A 20938-nucleotide genomic window follows, 5' to 3' on the forward strand; every position below is an offset into this window, starting at 1 on the left:
AAATGTGGAACAACCCCCAGAGCAGCAGCGGGCCGGTCTGTACAGTGATAAACACAGCGGCCCTTTAGAGTAGAGGTCTCAGCACTGTTTTTGTTGAGAATGACCTCTGAAAATATTGCTGTCGTTTCCCTTCATGTTTTAGGAAGAAAAATACAATTTTGTCACCTTGCTAGTTTCATTAACTTTAGCTACCCTCCTAATCCAAATAATAACCAAAACCATGACAACATAAGTTCATTATTATTCCTTTATTTAACATAGCACTTATAAACCGAAAGAAAAGGCGCGTTTCACAGAATGGTGAGTAGGAGTGTTGGACAGATAAGACAGGACACAGGAGTGGCTCATGGAAGCAGTGTGATCTTCACACCTGGTTAATACTTACGCATGCTGCCCGTGCTTTGTGGCCGTAGTGGAGTCCTTTAAGCAAGCTCTTTCAGAAGACTTCCAGGTCATCGTATTTAGCAGCCTGTTAGCATATGGTTCAACAGTGCATTTGGCAGATGTCATAATGATCAGAACGTTACTACAGAAGTAGTCACACCTGTCTTAGTTACACCTGTGGTAGAAGGTGGAAGACACTTGGATGAAATGGCACTAAGCTAAAATGATGTTAAAATAAAATACAAAAATATAAAATATTTAAAAAAGGGACGATACAAAAATATAGGCCTACGGCTTACTTCTAATACAATTTTTTACACAATACTTATTAACAAAGCAACCTGATGGTTACAAGGTTATTTAATTACTGCTTTCACTGTTAGTGTCGGGTTAAAGAAATCTTAGCTCTGTCTTGCAAAGTTTGTGCACTGATATCATCCGTCCCCTGTAATCATCAAAATGGCAAAACAGTATCTAATGGTTGGCAAACTGAAAATTGATATCATGCTCAATAGAGTGCTATTGAAAACATCATTGTACCCAGGCTGTACAAAACAATCTCTTTCATGAAGCTCTTCAATAACGCGAATCTGGAATTAAAAAGTTAATCTTATGTTACCTAAAGTGGCAATCTCTTTAAAAAAAGAAATAAAGTACAGCTTTTGACGCCACAGGGGGCACCAAAGAGAGCGAAGCGGATATCTTTGAGGTCCGCTAATAACGCACAAAGCTCTTTAGTCCCGCCCACACATCCGGACGTTGCATAAGAAGTAAACAGACAATGCATTAGTGTTTTGATTGCATTTGGAGTTGCCCAACCGTACACACCTTTCACTAAGGTGTGTAACCTCATAAAGACTTCTATTTACTTGACAAGTAAAACTTCACTTGGATACTTTACCTTCATCATGTTTTTGGTGCTGTAATGGGGGGATTAGACCTCCCATCGTGGTATAATCGTTACAAATGCTTCATTTCAAATATAATTTCAACATTTTAGTGTTAATGTTAAAAAGATCAAAAGCAACATGCCGAGCACACTACTCTACGTGGAACAAATGTATCGACTTAAACTTTAGCTAAACAAGGTAAATAACAAAAATCACTGAAGGGAGAATGAATCCATTCCCAGCATAACTCATGCTATGTTAAAAGAAGTAAAATGAAAATTGACAAGCTATGCAGCTTTAGCAAGGCCTCCGAGTCTCTACATTTCAACCTCCTGTAGCGTCCTTTCAGGCCTAACGAGCCTTAAGGCCTAACAATTCTTAAGTCCTAACGAGTAAGGCACCTGGTGTCTCCTCGTTAGGCCTGGTGTCTATGAGCTCATTAGGCCTAGTGTCTATGAGCTTGTTAGGCCTGGTGTCTCCTAGTAAGGCCTGGTGTCTCCTCGTTAGGCCTGGTGTCTCTGAGCTCGTTAGGCCTGGTGTCTCCTCGTTAGGCCTGGTGTCTCTGAGCTCGTTAGGCCTGGTGTCTCCTCGTTAGGCCTGGTGTCTCCTCGTTAGGCCTGGTGTCTCTGAGCTCGTTAGGCCTGGTGTCTCTTCGTTAGGCCTGGTGTCTCCTCCCTAGGCCTGGCGTCTCCGTGAGTCCAGACCCCCAGTGGTGGCAGCAGGGAAGACCTCCGGGGCCATGCCCCCCCTCTTCCCCCGGGTAAGATAGTTGTAGACAGAGTCGAACACAGAAACTGTGTTCTGGGCGCAGAGGGTGGTCCACCTCATGGCCTCTGTCATCCACTCCACACTGCGAACCATGAAGGCCACGAACACCGTGGTGTAGTGGGCGAGCAGCAGCAGGCTCCGCCCCAACTGTCTGCAGTGGTTGACCACCAGTGTGACACTGTGCTTGTGTACTTCCATGGGAGTGGTCTGATAACAGCTGGAGGCCGTCCAAATAATGGTTCAGCTCTCATGCAACATGGGTGTGGATTCAAAATTGAATCAGTAACGCATTTTGCGTTTCCCACACGTAGAAATCATGCGGACGATCCCTGGCCCAGGGAGTGAGTTCACGGTAAACAGTCTCTAGGAGTTGGCGGATGATCCCTTACTTGGTGTCCAATCGCAGCGCAGCAGGCTTCGCTTCCGGAGACTTTGGTGATGTGGCCATGTCCTGAACCGAGCAAACAGACCCAATAAAGATCCGTTCACCTGGAGCCACTCGTACAGGTTAGTACATCGTCCCCTTTTGGAAAATACATGTACAGTGCCGCCAGCAGCAAACTGTCAAGCGATCTATAAAACACACCCGGAGCCGCTCATAAAGAAGTGTACTTATTAAGGCTGCTAGACGGATCCTGCCGCGTTAGCGGAGCAGCTCATCTGCCCTCAGAACCACCGCTCAGATGGTGATCTACGGGTCAGGTCCACCGCAGGTTGGGGTTATTCAGTGTTGAAGAGCCTTACGTCCTTTCTGTATCCGCAGCTCGTTGTTAGCCGTTAGCAGCTACAGCCCTACTGCTCACACAAGAGTGACGCAGCCGCACTCCGGAGTCCAAGGGTTCGGGAAGACTCGTAGTTCTCCGGTAACACTCGTGTCTGTTTGGGTCCATGTTCCGGGAGACTCGTAGTTCTCCGGTAACACTCGTGTCTGTTTGGGTCCATGTTCCGGGAGAATCGTGGTTATCCGGGGAGACTCGTGGTTGTCCGGCGTCACTCGTGTGTGTTTTGGTCGTGGTTTGGTGGATGCCTTTTCTTTTAATAATTAAAAAAACGTGTAATTTGGTCAAGTTGTAAAATGTGTTCTGGCATCTCCATCCCTTCGGTTATTTGATATCACTAAGTTACCACTTCACCAAACTTAAGATATGACAAACATAAGTTTACTTTTTCCGAAGGAATCAAATGAACCCAGAAAGAAGACATTTACAATCTGTCCTTTTGGATATGACCCCAACATGTTAAGATGGTACCATCATGTTATGGCATTATTGTCACACTATCTGCAAATGAGATTAAACAATAAAGTGTGCCGTTACGTTTGTGCTCATTGTCGTTTCTGTTGACAGCGTAATGTTTAACCGGCTGGCCTCAGTCCTCCAGGAGCTCTCTGGAGAAGAGGCTCCAGATGGAGACCCACAGGTACGCACACGCACCCCTAGGTGTAGACCGCCGGCTGTCAACACTTACCGATCCCTCTCCCATGTCTCCATAAGTCCTCTGTCAATGTGGCCATCGGAACATAAGCCTTTCATCAAGGTGTGTGTGTGTGTGTGTGTGTGTGTGTGTGTGTGTGTGTGTGTGTGTGTGTGTGTGTGTGTGTGTGTGTGTGTGTGTGTGTGTGTGTGTGTGTGTGTGTGAGAGAGAGACAGACACTCTTGATAGAAGCGTACACTAATATTTGTTTTTATTTTGTGTGTGAGGCCTACACACACACACCGTGGCGGATGCATGCTCATATGTTGCCTATGTTGTATTTGTGTGTGTGTCTGTCCTCCAGGATGGGCTGGTCCCCCAGCAGCCCGGGCCCCCGGAGGCCCCCAGCTGGGAGGCTTCTGAGGAGACGGCGGAGCGGCTCGCTCACCTGGAGCAGCTGGTGGTTCAGCTGAAGGAGCTGGTCCGAGACAAGGACACCCAGCTGGCTCAGAGGGACACCCAGATACAGGTGGGTCTGAGGGGGCGGGACTCTGAGGGGGCGGGACTCTGAGGGGCCGGGACTCTGAGGGGGCGGGACTCTGGAACGAGGAGGCGGGACTCTGGAGCAAAGGGGCGGGACTCTGAGGGGCCGGGTCTTTGAGGGGCGGGACTCTGGAACAAAGGGGTGGGACTCTGAGAGGGCGGGACTCTGGGGGGGTGGGACTCTAAGGCGGCGGGGACTCTGAGGGGGCGGGGACTCTGAGGGGCGGGACTCTGAGGGGGCGGGGACTCTGAGGGGCCAGGTCTTTGAGGGGCGGGACTCTGGAACGAGGAGGTGGGACTCTGAGGGGGCGGGACTCTGGAGAGAGGTGGTGGGACTCTGAGGGGGCGGGGCTCTGAGGGGCGGGACTCTGGAGCGAGGGGGCGGGACTCTGAGGGGGCGGGGACTCTGAGGGGGCGGGGCTCTGAGGGGCGGGACTCTGGAGTGAGGGAGTGGGGACTCTGAGGGGGCGGGGCTCTGAGGGGCGGGACTCTGGAGCGAGGGGGCGGGACTCTTAGGGGGCGGGACTCTGGAGCGAGGGCCCAAACTGTCTGACCGTCACGTGTCACTCTGTGTGAAGATGGTCCAAAGACGATAATAATAAGAGAGGGAATAATAATAATAATTCTGTGTGTGTTATATTTCCAGCTGTTGAGTGTGTATTGCGTTTGTTCTCATTCCAGAGTGAGAAGGACACGGCCGAGGCCCGCTTCACTAAACTCAAACTGCAGGCCAAAGCCAAGATGGTCGCCCTCAACAAACAGATCCATGAGCTGAAGGGCCAGACAGGGCCGGCGGTGAGTGACAGGCCACGCTGTGAGTGACAGGCAATGCTGTGAGTGACAGGCTGCTCTGTGAGTGACAGGCAACGCTGTGAGTGACAGGCCACTCTGTGAGTGACAGGCCACTGTCTTAATGTTCATCATGTCATAATGTTGTTATTTGACTGAGATTAGCCGGATCCAAAGACTTTTGGACGCCCCCCATTCCCCCTCTAAACTAGATTCAGTCACATCTTCAACCTAACAGATGGATAGTTAGTTACCCAGATGAGAACATGGAATATATTGTGTATATATATTGTATTGTAAATATATATACAGTAGTAGTGCTATGGATAGCTATTATTAAAGCATTATATTAAAATTTCTGTATTCTTATCAGAGGAATAAATTAATAATATTATGATGGGAAATTGAAGTGGTTGGCATAAGAAATTACTTCAAGGAATCATTAATATCAGAAGCCACATGTTTCCACTTTCACAATAAAAGCGCATACATTTATTGTGAAGTGAATTCCCCTCACAGAGCCCAGACAGCTCCTTCACTGGGGGGCCGGAGGTGGAGGAGGAGGTCCGGGTTCTGAGGGCCCGGCTGGGGGAGGAGGAGGCGGCCAGCAGGGACCTCCTCGAGAGGCTCCAGACCAGCCAGCACCTCCTCCAGGAGAGAGAGACGGCCCACGCTGAACAGGTACCGTCACCACCACGGCCCCCTGGTGCTCTGCTAGAGGGCTGAGATAGTGAACACAGTCTTTAAGAAGCAGGTAGGGGTTAGACAGTAACGTGTGTGTGTGTGTGTGTAGCTGAGGGTGCTGCAGGCCGTGGTGTGTGAGAAGGACGTGCGTTTCCAGGAGCAGATCCAGAGGCAGGAGGAGGAGCTTATGACGGTGGCGTCCCAGGCTGACCCTGACCTTCAGAAGGTAAACGACCCCTGACCCCCAACGCAGGACGTGGTTCTTCAGCTCGCTGCTTTGTACTGAATGTAAAAATACTACTACTAATGATAATATGATGGTTAATGTTATTAGCATTAATTTGTATTGATAGTCGTAATATTAGTTATTACACTTACAGTACATTCTCAATAAAGCTGATAAGCGTCAATACATTCAGTCAAACTGCTGTGTGTGTGTGTGTGTGTGTGTGTGTGTGTGTGTGTGTGTGTGTGTGTGTGTGTGTGTGTGTGTGTGTGTGTGTGTGTGTGTGTGTGTGTGTGTGTGTGTGTGTGTGTGTGTGATATGTAAATGTGTGTGTGTGTGAGATATGTAAATGTGTGTGTGTTTTGTGTCCCTGATATGTAAATGTGTGTGTGTATTGTGTCCCTGATATGTAACATGTGTGTGTGTGTGTGTGTGTTTTGTGTCCCTGATATGTAAATGTGTGTGTGTGTGTTTTGTGTCCCTGATATGTAATATGTGTGTGTGTGTATTGTGTGTGTGTGTGTGTGTATTGTGTCCCTGATATGTAACATGTGTGTTCCCCAGGCCCTGCAGCTGTCCCTGCAGCGCTGTGAGGATCTGGGCGAGACTTTGCACTCGCGCTCCCTGGAGCTGGAGCTGCTACAGCAGGAGGTGGCCAGCGCCGACCAGCAGAAACAGGTTCGGCCTGACTGGAGGCCTTTCTGGGGCACATCCGTCTCCTCCGTGATGCTCTGATTAACACGATCTACCACATCGTTAGGCTCAACAAGGCTGCTGGCTGAACGGGTCATGAGCTGGCATAGGTAGAGCTAGATCAGGGGTCAGGGCATTGTGTTATTGTTTACTTGGGGGCAGGTTATTCTAGTGGCTTTAGGTTTTTGACATGCAGCCAAAAGCTTTTTATTTTAAAAAATATTGAACTTCTAATTATTGATTTATTTATTAAGGGAAAACCAAATTTTGGGTCCATCTAAAATCAAGTACTGGGGAGAAACAAGTGGAGCAACAGACAAACAAAAAATGAAACGAGTCCAAGTCTGTTTCTGCAGACTTAAATCCACATTAATGCTAATGCTGGGCCAAGAATTGTTTTTCTGGGATGAATCTTTTTAATGATGCATAACCACAGGAAAACATGACTTCTCATGAATATATTTCCACTTATTTAAATGGACGGGACATTAACCCATTACGGGCCTTAACTCCTCCCTGCTTCCGTTGTCATGCATCTCCCTGTAAGTCACTTTGGATAACTTGTCCTCTAAATAATTAGACGGTAAATAGCAGTAATACATAAGATGATGAGGAGAAGATGGGGATCAGGCCGGTAGGGGTCTTACTTCCTCACCTCATGCTAGGGCTGTCAAAATTGCTCAAAAAAATGACATTTGAATATTCACTCAAAAAAAAACCACATATATATCAAAAAAAAAACACATATATTAAAAAAAAACACATACAAACTATTTCAATATCTATATTTGCGCATTATGTCAATAACAGGACAAACTAATACAACAAGACATAACTACTTGTATAGGTAGTTTATTTAAGTTTAAACATATTCGACAACATATTACTTACACAAAAATAAGTAATAAAAAAAATAATAATAATGGCCAAGACCGCAGATCTCGCTCGCTCACTCGCTCTCTTTTTCTCTCTCTCTCTCTCGCTCCCCCTCACTCTCTCTGTGCATACTGGTTTAAATAAACAACAATAAACAAATGCTATTGCTGATCAAGTTTTGTGCAAGCAATTTAAGGTCCCGACTCTTGTCCCAAAGGGCGTGTGTTTTTCCACATTCTAATATAAATTTTCACCTTCGAATGTCTGTTTTTAAAAAACGATTCGAATATATATTCAAATTTAGAATATTCGTTGACAGCCCTACCCCATACTCAATGTTCTCTTCCTCTCGCTCTTCAGATCCTCACCGCTCAGTTCAGGCAGATGGACGAGGAGCTGGCTGAGTCGAGCAGGGGGAGGGAGGAGGAGCGCCGGCGGTGGAACCTGGAGCTCAGCGGAGCGCAGGAGGAGCTGGGGGCCCTCAGATCCAACATGGAGGCCTGGGCCATGGAGAAGGTGGAGCTGGAAGCCCTCAGATCCAACATGGCTGAGTTTGAAGCCCTCCGATCCAATATGGATGCCTGGGAGTCTGAGAAGATGGAGCTTGAAGCCCTCAGATCCAACATGGCGGCCTGGGAGATGGAGAAGTTGGAGCTGGAAGCCCTTAGATCCAACATGGCTGAGCTTGAGGCCCTCAGATCCAACATGGCTGAGCTTGAGGCCCTCAGATCCAACATGGCTGAGCTTGAAGCCCTCAGATCCAACATGGCGGCCTGGGAGATGGAGAAGGTGGAGCTGGAAGCCCTTAGATCCAACATGGCTGAGCTTGAGGCCCTCAGATCCAACATGGCTGAGCTTGAGGCCCTCAGATCCAACATGGCTGAGCTTGAAGCCCTCAGATCCAACATGGCTGAGCTGGAAACCCTCAGATCCAACATGGCAGCCTGGGAGGGAGATAAGGCGGAGGTGTCCAGGCTGGAGTCGGAGCTGGCCTCCCTGAGGGAGGCAGAGTACTGGGCTCTCAGCGCCAGCCAGGAGGCTCTGGAGGACCAGAAGAAGGAGGTGGCCAGGCTGGAGTCAGAGCTGGCTGGGGTGAAGGAGGCGGAGCTCACAGCAGGGAGCTGCCGAGCAGAGATGGAGGGGAAGCCGATCGCACAGCAGGGGGATCTCAGTGCTGAGCGCAGCGACCCGGAGAGCGGAGCGGAGCGGACCGCGGTGGAGACGGAGAGGCTGGAGGAACTGAGGGCGGTGGAAGAGGAGAGCCGGAGGAAGGGCGAGCTGTTGGCGGAGCTGTGGCGGGGCCTGTGCTCCCTGGCTCCAGAAGAGGGGCCTGAGGCGGCGGAGGACGGCTACACACCCAGGGATCCATCCCTGGTCCGGGGCAGGCTGGAGGCCCTCGGGGCCCGGGTGAGCACGCTGAAGGAGGAGTGGAGTAGGAGTGAGGAGACCTGCCAGCAGCTCACCCACACGGTGGAGGTCCTGCAGGGTAAGGAACAGACCTTGTTTGACACTACATGGGCTTTTATTTAGTCTGTGGCTGTGGCGTCTACTGCACTCCCCCACTACTGCACACACTGACAGTTCCGTCATTCCATCCATTCATAATAAGGTCCTTGTTGGTTTTGATATGTAATGAATCCTGTGGGTTTCAGAGCAACTGGATGCAAAAATATTGCGGCAGGAGGAAGGCTCCGACAAGAAAACTCTTTCAGAACAACTGGAGGAGACTGGACTGGTAGGTTGGAACCACAACCCCCTAATGTGGAACAAATGACACGCCAGGGTTTTATTTTCAAACCAACATTTATACTGCACTTGTATTGCAGTTTTTACAGTAAATGGCATATCTGGACATTAAGTGAAGAGGCCAAAACCATTAAGGGTTTGTTGCCTGTCCATACGTGAAGACAATGCACACTTTTCTTTTTAGATTTTTATTTTATATCCACCACTGATTCCTTGGCTTAGATCTCTTTATCTTCAGCTGCTGATTATATTCCTCTGGTTGTATCTCAGTCTTGGACATGGTTAATATTCCATATCTAATTAGAACAAGATATGTTAATGAGGTAATTGGTAGACCGAGCTGATCATTACTCAGGAGATGTGATCGTTACACTGTGGAGAAAACACTACTTCCACTTTATTAACATGATGAAACACAATCTTTATAAACCATAGTGTGATGGTCTGTTTTCGTAAGCTGAAATAGCAGGGTATTACTGAATGGTAAAACAAGGCGTGTGTCTCTCTTAGACGTCTGCTGAATCATCGGTCCAACCCGCCACTGAATCATCAGGGCTCGACCTATCTGGGTCTGAGAAAGGTAATCACAGGTTTCTTCATTTTAACGGGTAGACAGTGTTTCCCACAGACCAGGTAACAATGTGTGGTGCCCCACTGCAGGGTTGGGCAGAGTTGTTGACGGGGGGGGGGGGGGGGGGGGGGGGGCGCTTCTCCCGTGCCTAAAACCGCCACTGCTTATAATGCGGGAGGAGACTCAACCATTAAGGGGAGTTGGGTTGCAGGCGGACGGGATTGTTGACGGGAGGGGAGTGGGGGTAGGGTTGGTACGGGATTACGGGCTGGCGGAGTTGTTGACGGGGGGTGGGGGGGGGGTGACAGCCGCAGCAATTTAGCGCTTGTCCGAAGCACGGGTATTTTTATTTTTTTGGGGCGTTTTTGACATTTGTTGCGTGTGCGTTAGTGTGAGATATTTATACGTAAAAATCGTGTTAAAATAAATAAGAAAAGTGGAATCAATTTGTGGCGCTCGTTGAATCTGTGGCGCTGCGTCACACATTGGTCTATGTATGGGAAACACTGGTAGAATAAGGAGATGATTAAATAGATTCATACTTTGAGCTTAATAACCACCATTTGATAACCTCTTAACAAGGCTTTTCAATACTGACTTTAACACTACTAAGAGAGAATTTAGAGTTGTATGGGCATTGACCATTGGTCAATGCCTAAACAACTTGCATGCAATTATATTCAATTAGGTTAGGTTGGTCCATAACAATGATAGGTAATGTATCAAAACCTACTCTGAAATACTGCTGCCTGCTTTTGACGCATAGTGGAACCTCTACCAAATCAGTTTGGTGGAGACTAGCAAACATATGATTTGACTCCTGTTACTTCAGGTCATATCACATTCACCACGACATATAACCACGCTTAAAGCTGCAGGCAGCAGTACGGACCTGTTCCAAACACGCATGTTCTGAACCGGCGCTGCTCTAGTACATTAACACCAATTATTGTGTTACATTATTGTATTTCTGCAGTAAAGCAGAAAATAATATATTTTTGTCGTTTTGTTTTTCCCTCCAGCCCACATCGTGTCTCTGGAGCGGCAGTTACTGGAGAAGGACAGCGAGCTCGCCGCCCTGAGGGAATCCCTCGCTCTCACTCAGGACCAAACGTCCAGCGTCGCAGCAGCCGAGCCATTGGACCAGATCACAGAGCAGGAAGACCCCACGACCCCCACGACCCCCTCTGACGGGGTGCCGGCCGACCCTGACCACCTGGGGGAGTCTCCAGAGGAAGACACCACCCTGGTGGCTGAAGACACCTCCGTTCTGTCCGCCGATAACGGCAGCAGCCCAGAGCTCCTCCAGCCGCAGTCGGACTCCCCCGGGGGGTCCAAGGGGGCGTCCTCGGACGAGATGGTCACCAGCACGGACTCGGAGGTCGCCCACAGCAGCTGGACGTTGCTGGACGCCGTCAACCAGGACGGGAGCCAGGAGTGGCCGTCGGTCCTGCAGGACGTTGGCCAGCTACAGATGCAGTCCTGGGAGGAGACCGGTGTGGCGCAGGAGACCACCATGGTACGGGTGGAGGCCTCCTCCGTCGTCATCCGTGAGACGGTGCAGGTCCAGCTCTCTCAGCAGGGGGGGGCCCCCGGGCACCCTGCCGGGCAGGTCTTTGCCCAGGCCCTCGCTGAGGAGCTCCAGAGAAGGTACAGCGAGCTCCTTGCCGAGCTCCAGGCACTCAGAGAGACCTCCAAGGTGTCCCAGGAGAGGATCTTGAGCTTGGAGGAAGAGAAGAACGACTTGTTATCCGCCAAGGAAGAGGCCGAGTCTCAGGTCAGACACTTTGACGAGGAGCTACATTCTGCTAGAGAGGAACTAGTTAAACTCACCCAACAAGGTCCACCAGAGAGAGACAACATGGAGATGAGCCTCTTGGAGGAACAGATCACTGTTTGGAAAGCTGAGAGCGAAGCCAAGGAGCATAAGATTCAGGACCTTCAGAGTGATCTTGAAAGAGCACAACAGGCCCTCTCTGAGCAGGAGGTTCAGGCCAGCCTGCTCTGCACTCAGTTGGAGGACCGAGAGCTTCTGTCATCTGAGCTGGAACGCAAGCTTCAAGACCTGGAGAGCAGTCTGCTGGAAAACTCCCAGTGCGCCGACGTAAACAACACATCGTTGGTAGAAAAGGACTCTGAGATCCAGACACTGCAGCTCAGATTGACGGAGAAAGAACAAGAGATGTCAGAGCTGTGTGACGGCATGTCTGTCAAACTTCTCCAGGCTGGAGAGGAAAAGTTTGCGATCAGTATTGAAGTCAAACAACTGAAAGAGCAGATATCTGAGTTGGAGAAAGTCAGAGAAAAGGAAAACAAAACAAACACTGAAAGCTCAGTGGCTGAAGATGAAATCGGTATTTTACGAAAAGACAAACAGGCGCTGGAAACGCAACTAGGAAACATGAAGAAGAAACTTCAAGTGGCGCTGCTGCAGCGGAAGGAACTGATGAGGAAGGTGGCAGACTTTGAGGGAGATGCCAAAAAACTAAAGGAGGGGAAAACGGATGAGACCACAACAGTGGAGCCTTCTGGAAGTTCACCAACAGTGGACCAATACACCAGTCAAGAGATCCAGGCATTGGAAGCCATGCTCAATACAGTCCAGCAATCCTTGAAGTCTAAAGAACAAGAAGTTGAGTTCCTGGAGCAGAGGATCAGCCAACAAGATCAACTTCTATCTGAAACCCTCAATGCAAGAAGGAGCGAAGAAGCTCCACAGCCCCCTCAGGCGGACGAGCCTCCTGAACCCACCGAGCTCCAGTCCCAACTTGCCTCTCTTCAGTCGGAGTGTGAAGCGCTACACAAGAAACTCCTGGATGCCCAGGAGTCTCGGAAGGAGACAATACGCAAGGCTAAAGAAAAGGACAGGCACCATCGGGAGCAGCTGAAGCAGCAGAAGGAAGAGTACAATGACCTAATGGGGCGCTTCGAGGGGCAGAGTGGGGAGCAACAGGACCTTCTGACCAAACTAAGAGATCTGGAGAAGGTGGTGGCACTGAACAATGTGGCCTCTGAGACTGAGGCGCTGCCCTGTCAGGCCCCTCCGGCAGCTGAAAAACCACAGAAATCAGAAGCAGGTGGTTGGGTCCAAGAGGACTGGGTGGATTTTGCAGCTCCTGAGGGCGATTCAGCAGCACAGCACCAGGAGAAGTCCCTTTGTCAAGATGAAGGTACGGCTTCCTCTTCAGAAACGGAGATGTCGCTGGAAAAGCTCAGGGAAGAGTGTCAGGTATCACAGATGGCCCGTACCGAGTTGGAGGAGAAACTACAGCTCACCAGGACTGCCCTGTCACAAAAGGAGACTGAACTGGAGGACCTGGGAAAAGAGTTAGAAGGCTTCAGAGAAAGGGAAAAGCAAGCAGATGTTCTCTCAGCCGAAATAAGAACACTAAGAGAGAAGTTCACCCAAGCGGAATCCTATGCCGAAACTATTAAACTAGAAATGGAGGACACAGTGAGAGTGGCCTGCGAGTCATCTGTTACAAACCTGCAGGCAGAAGTGGAGGAGTTCAAGTCGTTCCTCGATAATAAGAATCAAGAAATCCAGGAATTGAGCCAACAGCTGGGTGAGCAGAACGCACTGCTACGGATCATACAGACCACAGTGTCCCAGAAGGACCAGCTCATCCTTTCTTTACAGGAAGACCTCAAGGCTGAACAGGAGAAATCCCTGCGGCTTGAGAGTGAGGTCCCACTGAAGCAGGAGGAAGAGAAGGACAGCGAGGCCAAAGTCCAGAAACTCCAGCGCAAGCTCCAGGCTGCCCTGATCTCCCGCAAGGATGTCCTCAAAGAAAACAAGACCCTGAAAGAGGAGCTGGACAGTAATGAAAAGGTCATCGCCAAGATGACGAAGAACACGGAGGCAAGGGAGACTGAGCTGGAGAAGCTACGAGCAGAGAGGGTGAAGTTAATAGAGGAGGTCGACCGTACCTTGGTGGAGAACCAGAGTCTTGGGTCTTCCTGTGAGAGCCTCAAGCTGGCTATGGAAGGCATACTGTCAGAGAAGGATGCTTGTCAGAAGGAAGTGAAGTTTGCTAGAGAAGAGGCTTCTAGGACATGCAGGGATTTGCAGGACAAGATTCAGAGCATGAAGGAGGAGTATGAGACTCTGCTGAAGTCCTATGAGAATGTCAGCGATGAGGCCGAGCGGGTGAGGCGGGTCCTTGAGGCTGCCAGGCAGGAGAGGCAGGAGCTGGCCTCCAAGATCAGGATACATGAGGTTGCCAGACAGGATGCCGAGAAGCAGGTTGAAGCGGCTCACAAAGAAGTAGATCTGATCAAGGACAAGATGAGAAAGTTTGCCAAAACAAAGCAGCACAAAATCCTCGATCTGGAGGAGGAGAACGAGAGGCTTCGGGACATAGATGAGAGGAAAGGAGGGAGGAGAGATGATGATAAAGTGAAGGTCGAGTTGGAAAGACTTCGAGAAGAACAAGAAGCTTTGAAAGTGAAGTTTGAGGCAACGGTAGAAGAAAGGGACTCTTTGGTAATGCAGGTTGCAGACCTAACAGAACAGCTGGCCCAGCACACAGAGAAAGACCAGGGTCAAACTGCCTCCTCGTTGAACTCTGGAGATCTGGTGGAGGAGTCTATTGTACCCCAACATTCTGCAACACTCACGTCTCAAGCTAATGTAGAAGGAGCTGGTAGTCAACCTCAACAAAAATATGAACTTGAGGCCAAATGTGAAACCCCGGATGAAGGGACAGCGGTGGAAACTAAAGCAGAGTCCGATCCGACTGAGCAGACAATACAGACGGAATCGACCGACATTAACCAGGCTTTACTTGAGGATAAAATTAGCGAATTGGAGGCACTTCTTGCAACAGAGAGGGAACAGAGACAGGAGTTACAGGCCGCCTTGGCCTCTTTAGAGCAGCAACTTGAGGGGCTCAGAGAGAAGGACCAGAGCCTCACTGCCTCTCTACAGCAAAGTCTCCAAGAGGTCCAGGAAAAAGAAAAGACTATTGCTGAGGAGAGTGTCAGAAAAGACGCTCAGCTCAAAGAGCTGCGCAGGAGTCTCGAGGCTGAGAAAGACGACCTGGAAGAGCGCCTGATGAACCAGCTGGCCAGGCTCAACGGCAGCATCGCCGGCTACCAGCAGGAGGTGGGCGACGCCCGGGAGCGCCTGGCGGACCTCCAGCGGGAGGTGGAGAGGCTAGAGAGGGAGCGGGCAGAGCTGGAGGCCCAGGCCCAGAGCGAGACAGACCGCGCCGCCCGGCTGGAGGAGGACAAGAGGCAGGCCCACAGGGAACGCGCCGAGGCCGAAGCCGAGTCGGGCAAGCAGAGGGAGCTGGAGCAGCAACTGCGGTCCGCCAAGAGGGTCCGAGAGGGCAGCCAGAACCGGACCCGCCAGCTGGAGGAGCTGCTGAGGGAGAAGCAGATTGAGATGCGACAGCTGCAGAACGACAGCATCAGGTACCAGGAGAGGATCAGCGAGCTGGGCCGGGACAACAAGGCCCTGCAGCTTGGCCGCCAGGAGCTCCAGAAACAGCTGGACCAGGCCCAGCTGGAGTACTCCAGGACCCTAGAGCAGTTGAAGAGCAGCGAGGCGGAGCTGGTTCAGTGTAAATCCCAGCTGGACGAGGCCCAGAAGGGCGCGGCAAAGGCCTTGGCTGAGAAGGAGGCCTCTGAGCGTGCGACCCTGCAGAGGGAGGATCTGATCAAGTCAGAGGCAGAGCACACCCTGGACGCCGTGAGGTACAGGCTCGGTGCAGAGCTGAAGGAGATCGAGCTGAGGCTGGAGGAGGCCTACAGAGACCGGGACAAGGAGGAAGAGGCTACACTGGAGGCCAGGGAGGTCACAGCAGGAGCAGAGAGGCAGGCTCAGGAGATGCAGGCCCGCCTGGACGAGTCTCTGGCCAGGCTGGCGGCATTCTCGCGCTGCATGTCCTCGCTGCAGGACGACCGGGACCGTGTGCTGGACGAGGTGCGGCAGTGGGAGACACGCTTCAGCGACACCCTCCAGGGGAAGGAGTCCGAGGTGCGGCAAGGAGAGGCCCGGGCCAAGGACCTCTCTGAACAGCTCCAGAAAGAAACCTCCCTGAGAGAGGAGCTGCAGCTGTCCGTGAAGAGGTAAGATTTGTTTGGCGTTGATTGCTTTGTTCCCGTTAGTTATTGGAGTAATGCTACTCGATAGAGCTGAGTGGTGTTATGCACGCTGACGTTAGTCCATGTGGCTGTGCTTCCTTCACCAGGCTAGAGCAAACCAACACAGAGCAGCAGATGAAACTGGAGGAAGAGGACAAGAAGATGCAAGAGGTCCAGACCTCCCTGGAGCTGGAGCGGGAGAGACTCCAGGAGGCCAGCGCTCAGCTGCAGAGCATCCAGGCAGAGGCCCGCGCGCTAGGCAGCGAGGTGGAGGGGCTCCGCCACGGGAAGCAGGCCCTGGAGGAGGCAGTGGAGAGGCTCCAGGGAGAGGTGGAGCGAGCCCGGGCGGCGCTGGTGGAGAGGGAGGCGGAGGAGAGCCGGCTCTGCCTCCACGTGGAGCAGCTGGAGACGGACCTGCGCTCCTCCAAGGCGCTGCTGGAGAGTCTGCAGACGGAGCTGAGTGAGAAGGAGCGGCGGGAGATGGAGCTGCTGGGAGAGCGGGAGCAGGCTGTCGCTCAGGTGGGGGATGGTTTGCTGTTCCTTCTGCTTTGGACTATTTTGTAATTTAGCTTGGTTTAAGGAGCAGGAATGGGCTAGGACATCTTGGGTTTTAACATTAGACATTGGGGTTCTGACCCAGGACTTATTGCAGGGAATCACCCTAACAACTAGGCCGTGTCCCTTGTTTTGCTTTCCTTTTGCTATTAATGTTTTCCTGTTTTCGTTATTTTACTTTTGCACTTTATTTACTTTATGCTGTGACCTATGATAGGTTTTGGACTTATCGAATGTAAAGTGTCCTTTAGCAACTAGACAAGCACAATACGAACCAAAGGAAGCTCAGACATATGCTTCCACACATACACAAAGCCTCACGCGTCTCCTCCCGTTGGGCTGCAGGCGGCGGAGGAGGCCCGGGCGGAGGCCGAAGGCCGGGCCGAGGAGGCGGAAGCAGCACTGGAGCAGAGGAGGGCGGAGGCCCGGGTTCTGGAGGAGAGGCTGGGCAAGACGGAGGAGGAGGGCAGCCTCAGTAAGGCCAGGCTGGACTCCTTCATGAAGGCCATGGGGTCCCTGCAGGACGACCGGGACCTGACCCTGCTCTCCTACAAGCAGCTGGAGGAGAAGCATCTGCAGGTACGTCGCTGGTCTTCGTCCTCCGCCGTGTGAGGAACCTCCAGTCTAGGGGGTAGAGGAGGAAACATGCATAGGAACGGAACAGCCCGTGTTCCTCAGCCCAACACACAAGTTCAGCCTCGATGTGTTTGATCATCTTTAACGTCGACACACTGCATCATGTGTCCGACATCATGTGGCTGTTGTCATGACACCCAGAGCAGGTCTTCCACCGCGGCCGTGCAGGCGAGATGCCTCCGCTGGACTGCTGACCACCTCTACCAACAACAAATCACTTTCACAAGATGACAACGTGTCTGCATCTGCATTCAATTGGCAGAACGTATAGGAGCCCACTAGCCTAGTATAACCCATGGCCTCTGGAGATGGAGACCTCCGTTCTGTGTGATTCCGCACAATATTCACATGATCATTCAACCTCAAACAATGAGGTTCCTGTCGATATAGAGACTGGCAAACGTAGGTCAAAACATTGTGTGTGAATAATGCTTAACCTTTAGTCAGTCTTTTGTAAATAACTTGTTTTAGTTTTTCTGGGTTTTCCGGGTCTACATCGTGGCCCCTCCCCTCACCCTGAGCGCGTGTCTCTGTGCTCCCAGGTGATGATGGAGAAGGACGGGCTGATCCAGGAGGCGGCCGGGGAGAACAACGGGCTGAAGGAGGAGCTGCGCGGCCTGCTGGGCGAGCGGGACGACCTGCACGCCGAGCGGGCCAAGCTGGCCTCGCAGCTCCACAACTACCGCGAGGAGCTGAACCAGGTGCTCACCCTGAAGGAGTCCCAGCACCGCCAGACGCAGGCGGCGCAGCGCGAGCGCATCGCCGCCCTGGAGCGGCAGGTCCGCGAGGGCCTGGGCGAGGGGCGGGGGGAGGCGGCCGCGGAGCGGGAGACGCTTGCCCGGTCCGCCGAGCCGGAGGGGGCGGGGCAGGACGCGCCGGGGGCAGAGGTGGAGAAGCTGAGGGAGCAGCTGCAGGCGGCCCGGCGGCAGGCGGAGGAGCTGGAGGAGGCCCTGCGGGAGGAGGCGCGGGGCAGGGAGGCGCGGGGCAGGGAGCTGGCGGAGCTCCGCTGGGGCGACGGCGTGATGCGCACCGAGTCGGAGAACGCTCAGGAGCGCGTGGCGGAGCTGGCCCGCGACCTGCTGATGGTGGAGCAGAGGCTGCTGGAGGAGAAGGAGGCCTCCACCCGGCTGCGGGCGGAGAACGAGGCCTTCGGGAAGGCCATGGCCTCGCTGCAGGACAGCAGGGAGCAGTCGGAGGCCCGGGCCCACGAGCTGGGGCTGCGGCTGGAGGAGGTGCGGCGGGCGGGGCCAGGCCAGTCCCCGCCCAGCAGCCCTGCTGCGGGAGGAGGAGGAGGAGGAGGGTCCGCCACCGGAGAGGTGTGGAGCCTGAAGAACGCCCTGCAGGCCCTGCAGAACGACCGGGAGCGACTGGTGGGTTCCTGACCTTTGGACCGCCACAGACAAATGCTAGATCGGCCTATTCTGTATACACTGTATACAACAACCTCGTGGTGCATGACGTCCTCTAACCCCACCTTGGTGTCTTCCTCCTCCACCCTGTGGTCCTCTAACCCCACCCTGTGCTCCTCTAACCCCACCTTGTGGTCTTCCTCCTCCACCTTGTGGTCTAACCCCACCCTGTGGTCTAACCCCACCCTGTGGTCTAACCCCACCTTGTGGTCCTCTAACCCCACCCTGTGCTCCTCTAACCCCGCCCTGTGGTCCTCTAACCCCGCCCTGTGGTCCTCTAACCCCACCCTGTGGTCCTCTAACCCCACCCTGTGCTCCTCTAACCCCACCCTGTGCTCCTCTAACCCCACCCTGTGCTCCTCTAACCCCACCCTGTGCTCCTCTAACCCCACCCTGTGCTCCTCTAACCCCACCTTGTGCTCCTCTAACCCCACCCTGTGGTCTCCCCAGCTGGACCAGGTGCAGCAGCAGGGGGTGGAGCTACAGCGGCTGCAGGTGGAGCGGGTGCGGCTGGGGGCGGGGGAGCTGATCAAGGTGAGCCAGGAGCTGACGGAGGAGCGGACCCGGGCGGAGGACCTGATGGGGGCCATCGGGCAGCTGGAGGAAACCGTGGCGACTGGGAGGCAGGAAGTGGAGATGCTGCGGTAGGAATCATCATGGCGGCCATCTTTATAGATCGCATCGTAGGGACACATTTTAAAAAAGAATAACAAGCCGTTATACTCTTATTTCAATATTTATACCATTTTTTTTTAATTATCATTGTCAATTTGTCTTTTTCAAGACTCTAATCCCACGCCCCCCTGCAGTACCCTCGCCAACCACAGGATGTAAAACACCACCCAAGAGATTACACCCCCACGCCCCTAGAAGGGTCCCATGTTGGTCTCTCTGAGTGTGTGTGTGTGTGTGTGTGTGAGCCTCTCCTCCTCTCCCCCCCCCCCCACAGGGTGGAGCGCGCCGACTGGCTGTCCCAGCTGGAGCAGCGGGAGCAGCAGACCATGGCCGCGCTGTCCCACCGCGACCAGCAGCTCAGCCACATGGGGGCGCTGCTGGAGGAGGCCCGCCTCTCCTCCAAGCCACGCCCCGCCCCCCAGGAGGGGTACCAGACCCAGGTACGGACTGACTTGGTGTGTGTGTATAAGTGTGGTTGGTTCATCTGTCATACGGTGCTCAGTGTGTGTGACGTTCTGAGGCTGTGATTGGTCCACAGGGAACCCAGGAGACGGACAGCGCACCCGGAGCCCCCCAGGAGCGGACCGCCCCCCCGCCGCCGACCCACGTCAGCCTGGAGGAGGTCAAGGAGCTCCGCAGGAGGTACCCCCCCCACCCCCCCCCCCCCCCCACGCCTTTCCTCACTTCAGGGTCAGGGGTTAGAGTCCCTGTCTGGCTCAACCTGTAGAGCAAGGCATTAACACCGACCGGGTTAGGGGTTTGATTCCCACTGGGGCCACCCATGCACATGTATGCACTAGGTCAGAAGTTAGATATAAGAGCCCACCAAATATTACAACAAAATATTATTATAATATATATTGGTGTCTGTCCGTGTGTGTGTGTCTGTGTCTGTCCGTGTGTGTGTGTGTCTGTGTCTGTCCTCAGGCTGGATGAGGAGTCTGAGCAGAGGGCCGCAGTGGAAGAGCAGCTTCTCCTCGCCCGGGGACAACTCCAACGGTAACTACACCTCCCAGAGTGCACTACACCTCCCAGAGTGCACCACACCTTCCATAGGGAACTACACCTCCCAGAGTGCACCACACCTTCCATAGGGAACTACACCTCCCAGAGTGCACCACACCTTCCATAGGGAACTACACCTCCCAGAGTGCACCACAGACCGTTATCTGACGGCTGGCCCTTATGGATCTGATGAAATGAATCAGATTCTGTCGACCAATCGGTGAGAGCCAGAATCTGAGAGGTCTGTGTGTCTCCCTGTCCCCAGCAACGAGCAGGGTGAGTGGCTGTCTGCACGCGACGCCCACTCAGACACGGCCGTGCTCATCGAGACCCCAGGGGGCGCCGTTCGACAGGTGAGGTCACCTGCTGATTAGAGAACCACACTCTGAACAGTCTTCTGAGCAAGACAAGATCCTGCAGTTTAACACGGATCACTTACCATCAACCCTCACCTTGATTCATGCGTTCACTCCCTCATGCGTTCACCCCCTCATGCGTTCACCCCCTCATGTGTTCACTCCCTCCCGTGTTTGCCTCCTCCAGACACGGAGGGGCGGGGCCTCCCTGAAGCGGATGCTCCGGGCGGCGCTGTGCTCCCGCCAGCGGACCCCCCTGCTGCTCTCCCTCTACCTGCTGGGCGTGCACGTGATGCTGCTGCTCTGCCTGGGGGGCTTCCTCTGAGGACCACGTGCACACTCCTGGAGGAGGGATGGAGGGAGAGTGGGAGAGCATGAGAGAGAGAGAGGGGGAGAGTGGGAGGAGGGATGGATAGAGAGTGGGAGAGTGGAAGAGGGATGGAGAGAGAGGGGGAGAGTGGGAGAGGAGGAGAGAGAGAGGGGAAGAGGGATGGAGAGAGAGGGGGAGAGTGGGAGAGGAGGAGAGAGAGAGGGGAAGAGGGATGGAGAGAGAGGGGGAGAGTGGGAGAGAGAGGGGAAGAGGGATGGAGAGTGGGAGAGAGAGGGGAAGAGGGATGGAGAGAGAGGGG

At 53.0% G+C, this 20938-nt stretch overlaps 1 protein-coding gene across 2 annotated transcripts; it reads left to right on the forward strand.

Moving 5' to 3' along the window:
• The first annotated feature begins 1900 nt into the window (after positions 1 to 1900).
• On the forward strand, positions 1901 to 20656 carry golgb1 (golgin B1). 2 transcript variants are annotated; one of them, XM_084483354.1, is made up of 21 exons: positions 1901 to 2549; positions 3389 to 3461; positions 3820 to 3984; positions 4680 to 4793; positions 5307 to 5468; positions 5581 to 5697; positions 6262 to 6375; positions 7627 to 7956; positions 7987 to 8752; positions 8919 to 9001; positions 9523 to 9592; positions 10606 to 15658; positions 15781 to 16192; positions 16574 to 16807; positions 17407 to 18234; positions 18724 to 18917; positions 19223 to 19388; positions 19487 to 19590; positions 19876 to 19947; positions 20219 to 20306; positions 20497 to 20656. In XM_084483354.1, the coding sequence occupies exons 2-21, from the start codon at positions 3393 to 3395 to the stop codon at positions 20632 to 20634; spliced, it is 9279 nt and encodes a 3092-aa protein (XP_084339480.1). In that variant the 5' UTR covers positions 1901 to 2549; positions 3389 to 3392; the 3' UTR covers positions 20635 to 20656. The 2 variants fall into 2 exon arrangements, with proteins under 2 accessions (XP_084339480.1, XP_084339479.1); XM_084483353.1 differs by having other exon boundaries at positions 7627 to 8752.
• The last annotated feature ends 282 nt before the right edge of the window (positions 20657 to 20938 follow it).

The sequence above is a fragment of the Micromesistius poutassou genome (genome assembly GCF_964030765.1).
Source record: "Micromesistius poutassou genome assembly, chromosome: 18".
NCBI classification, from domain to species: Eukaryota; Metazoa; Chordata; class Actinopteri; order Gadiformes; family Gadidae; genus Micromesistius; species Micromesistius poutassou.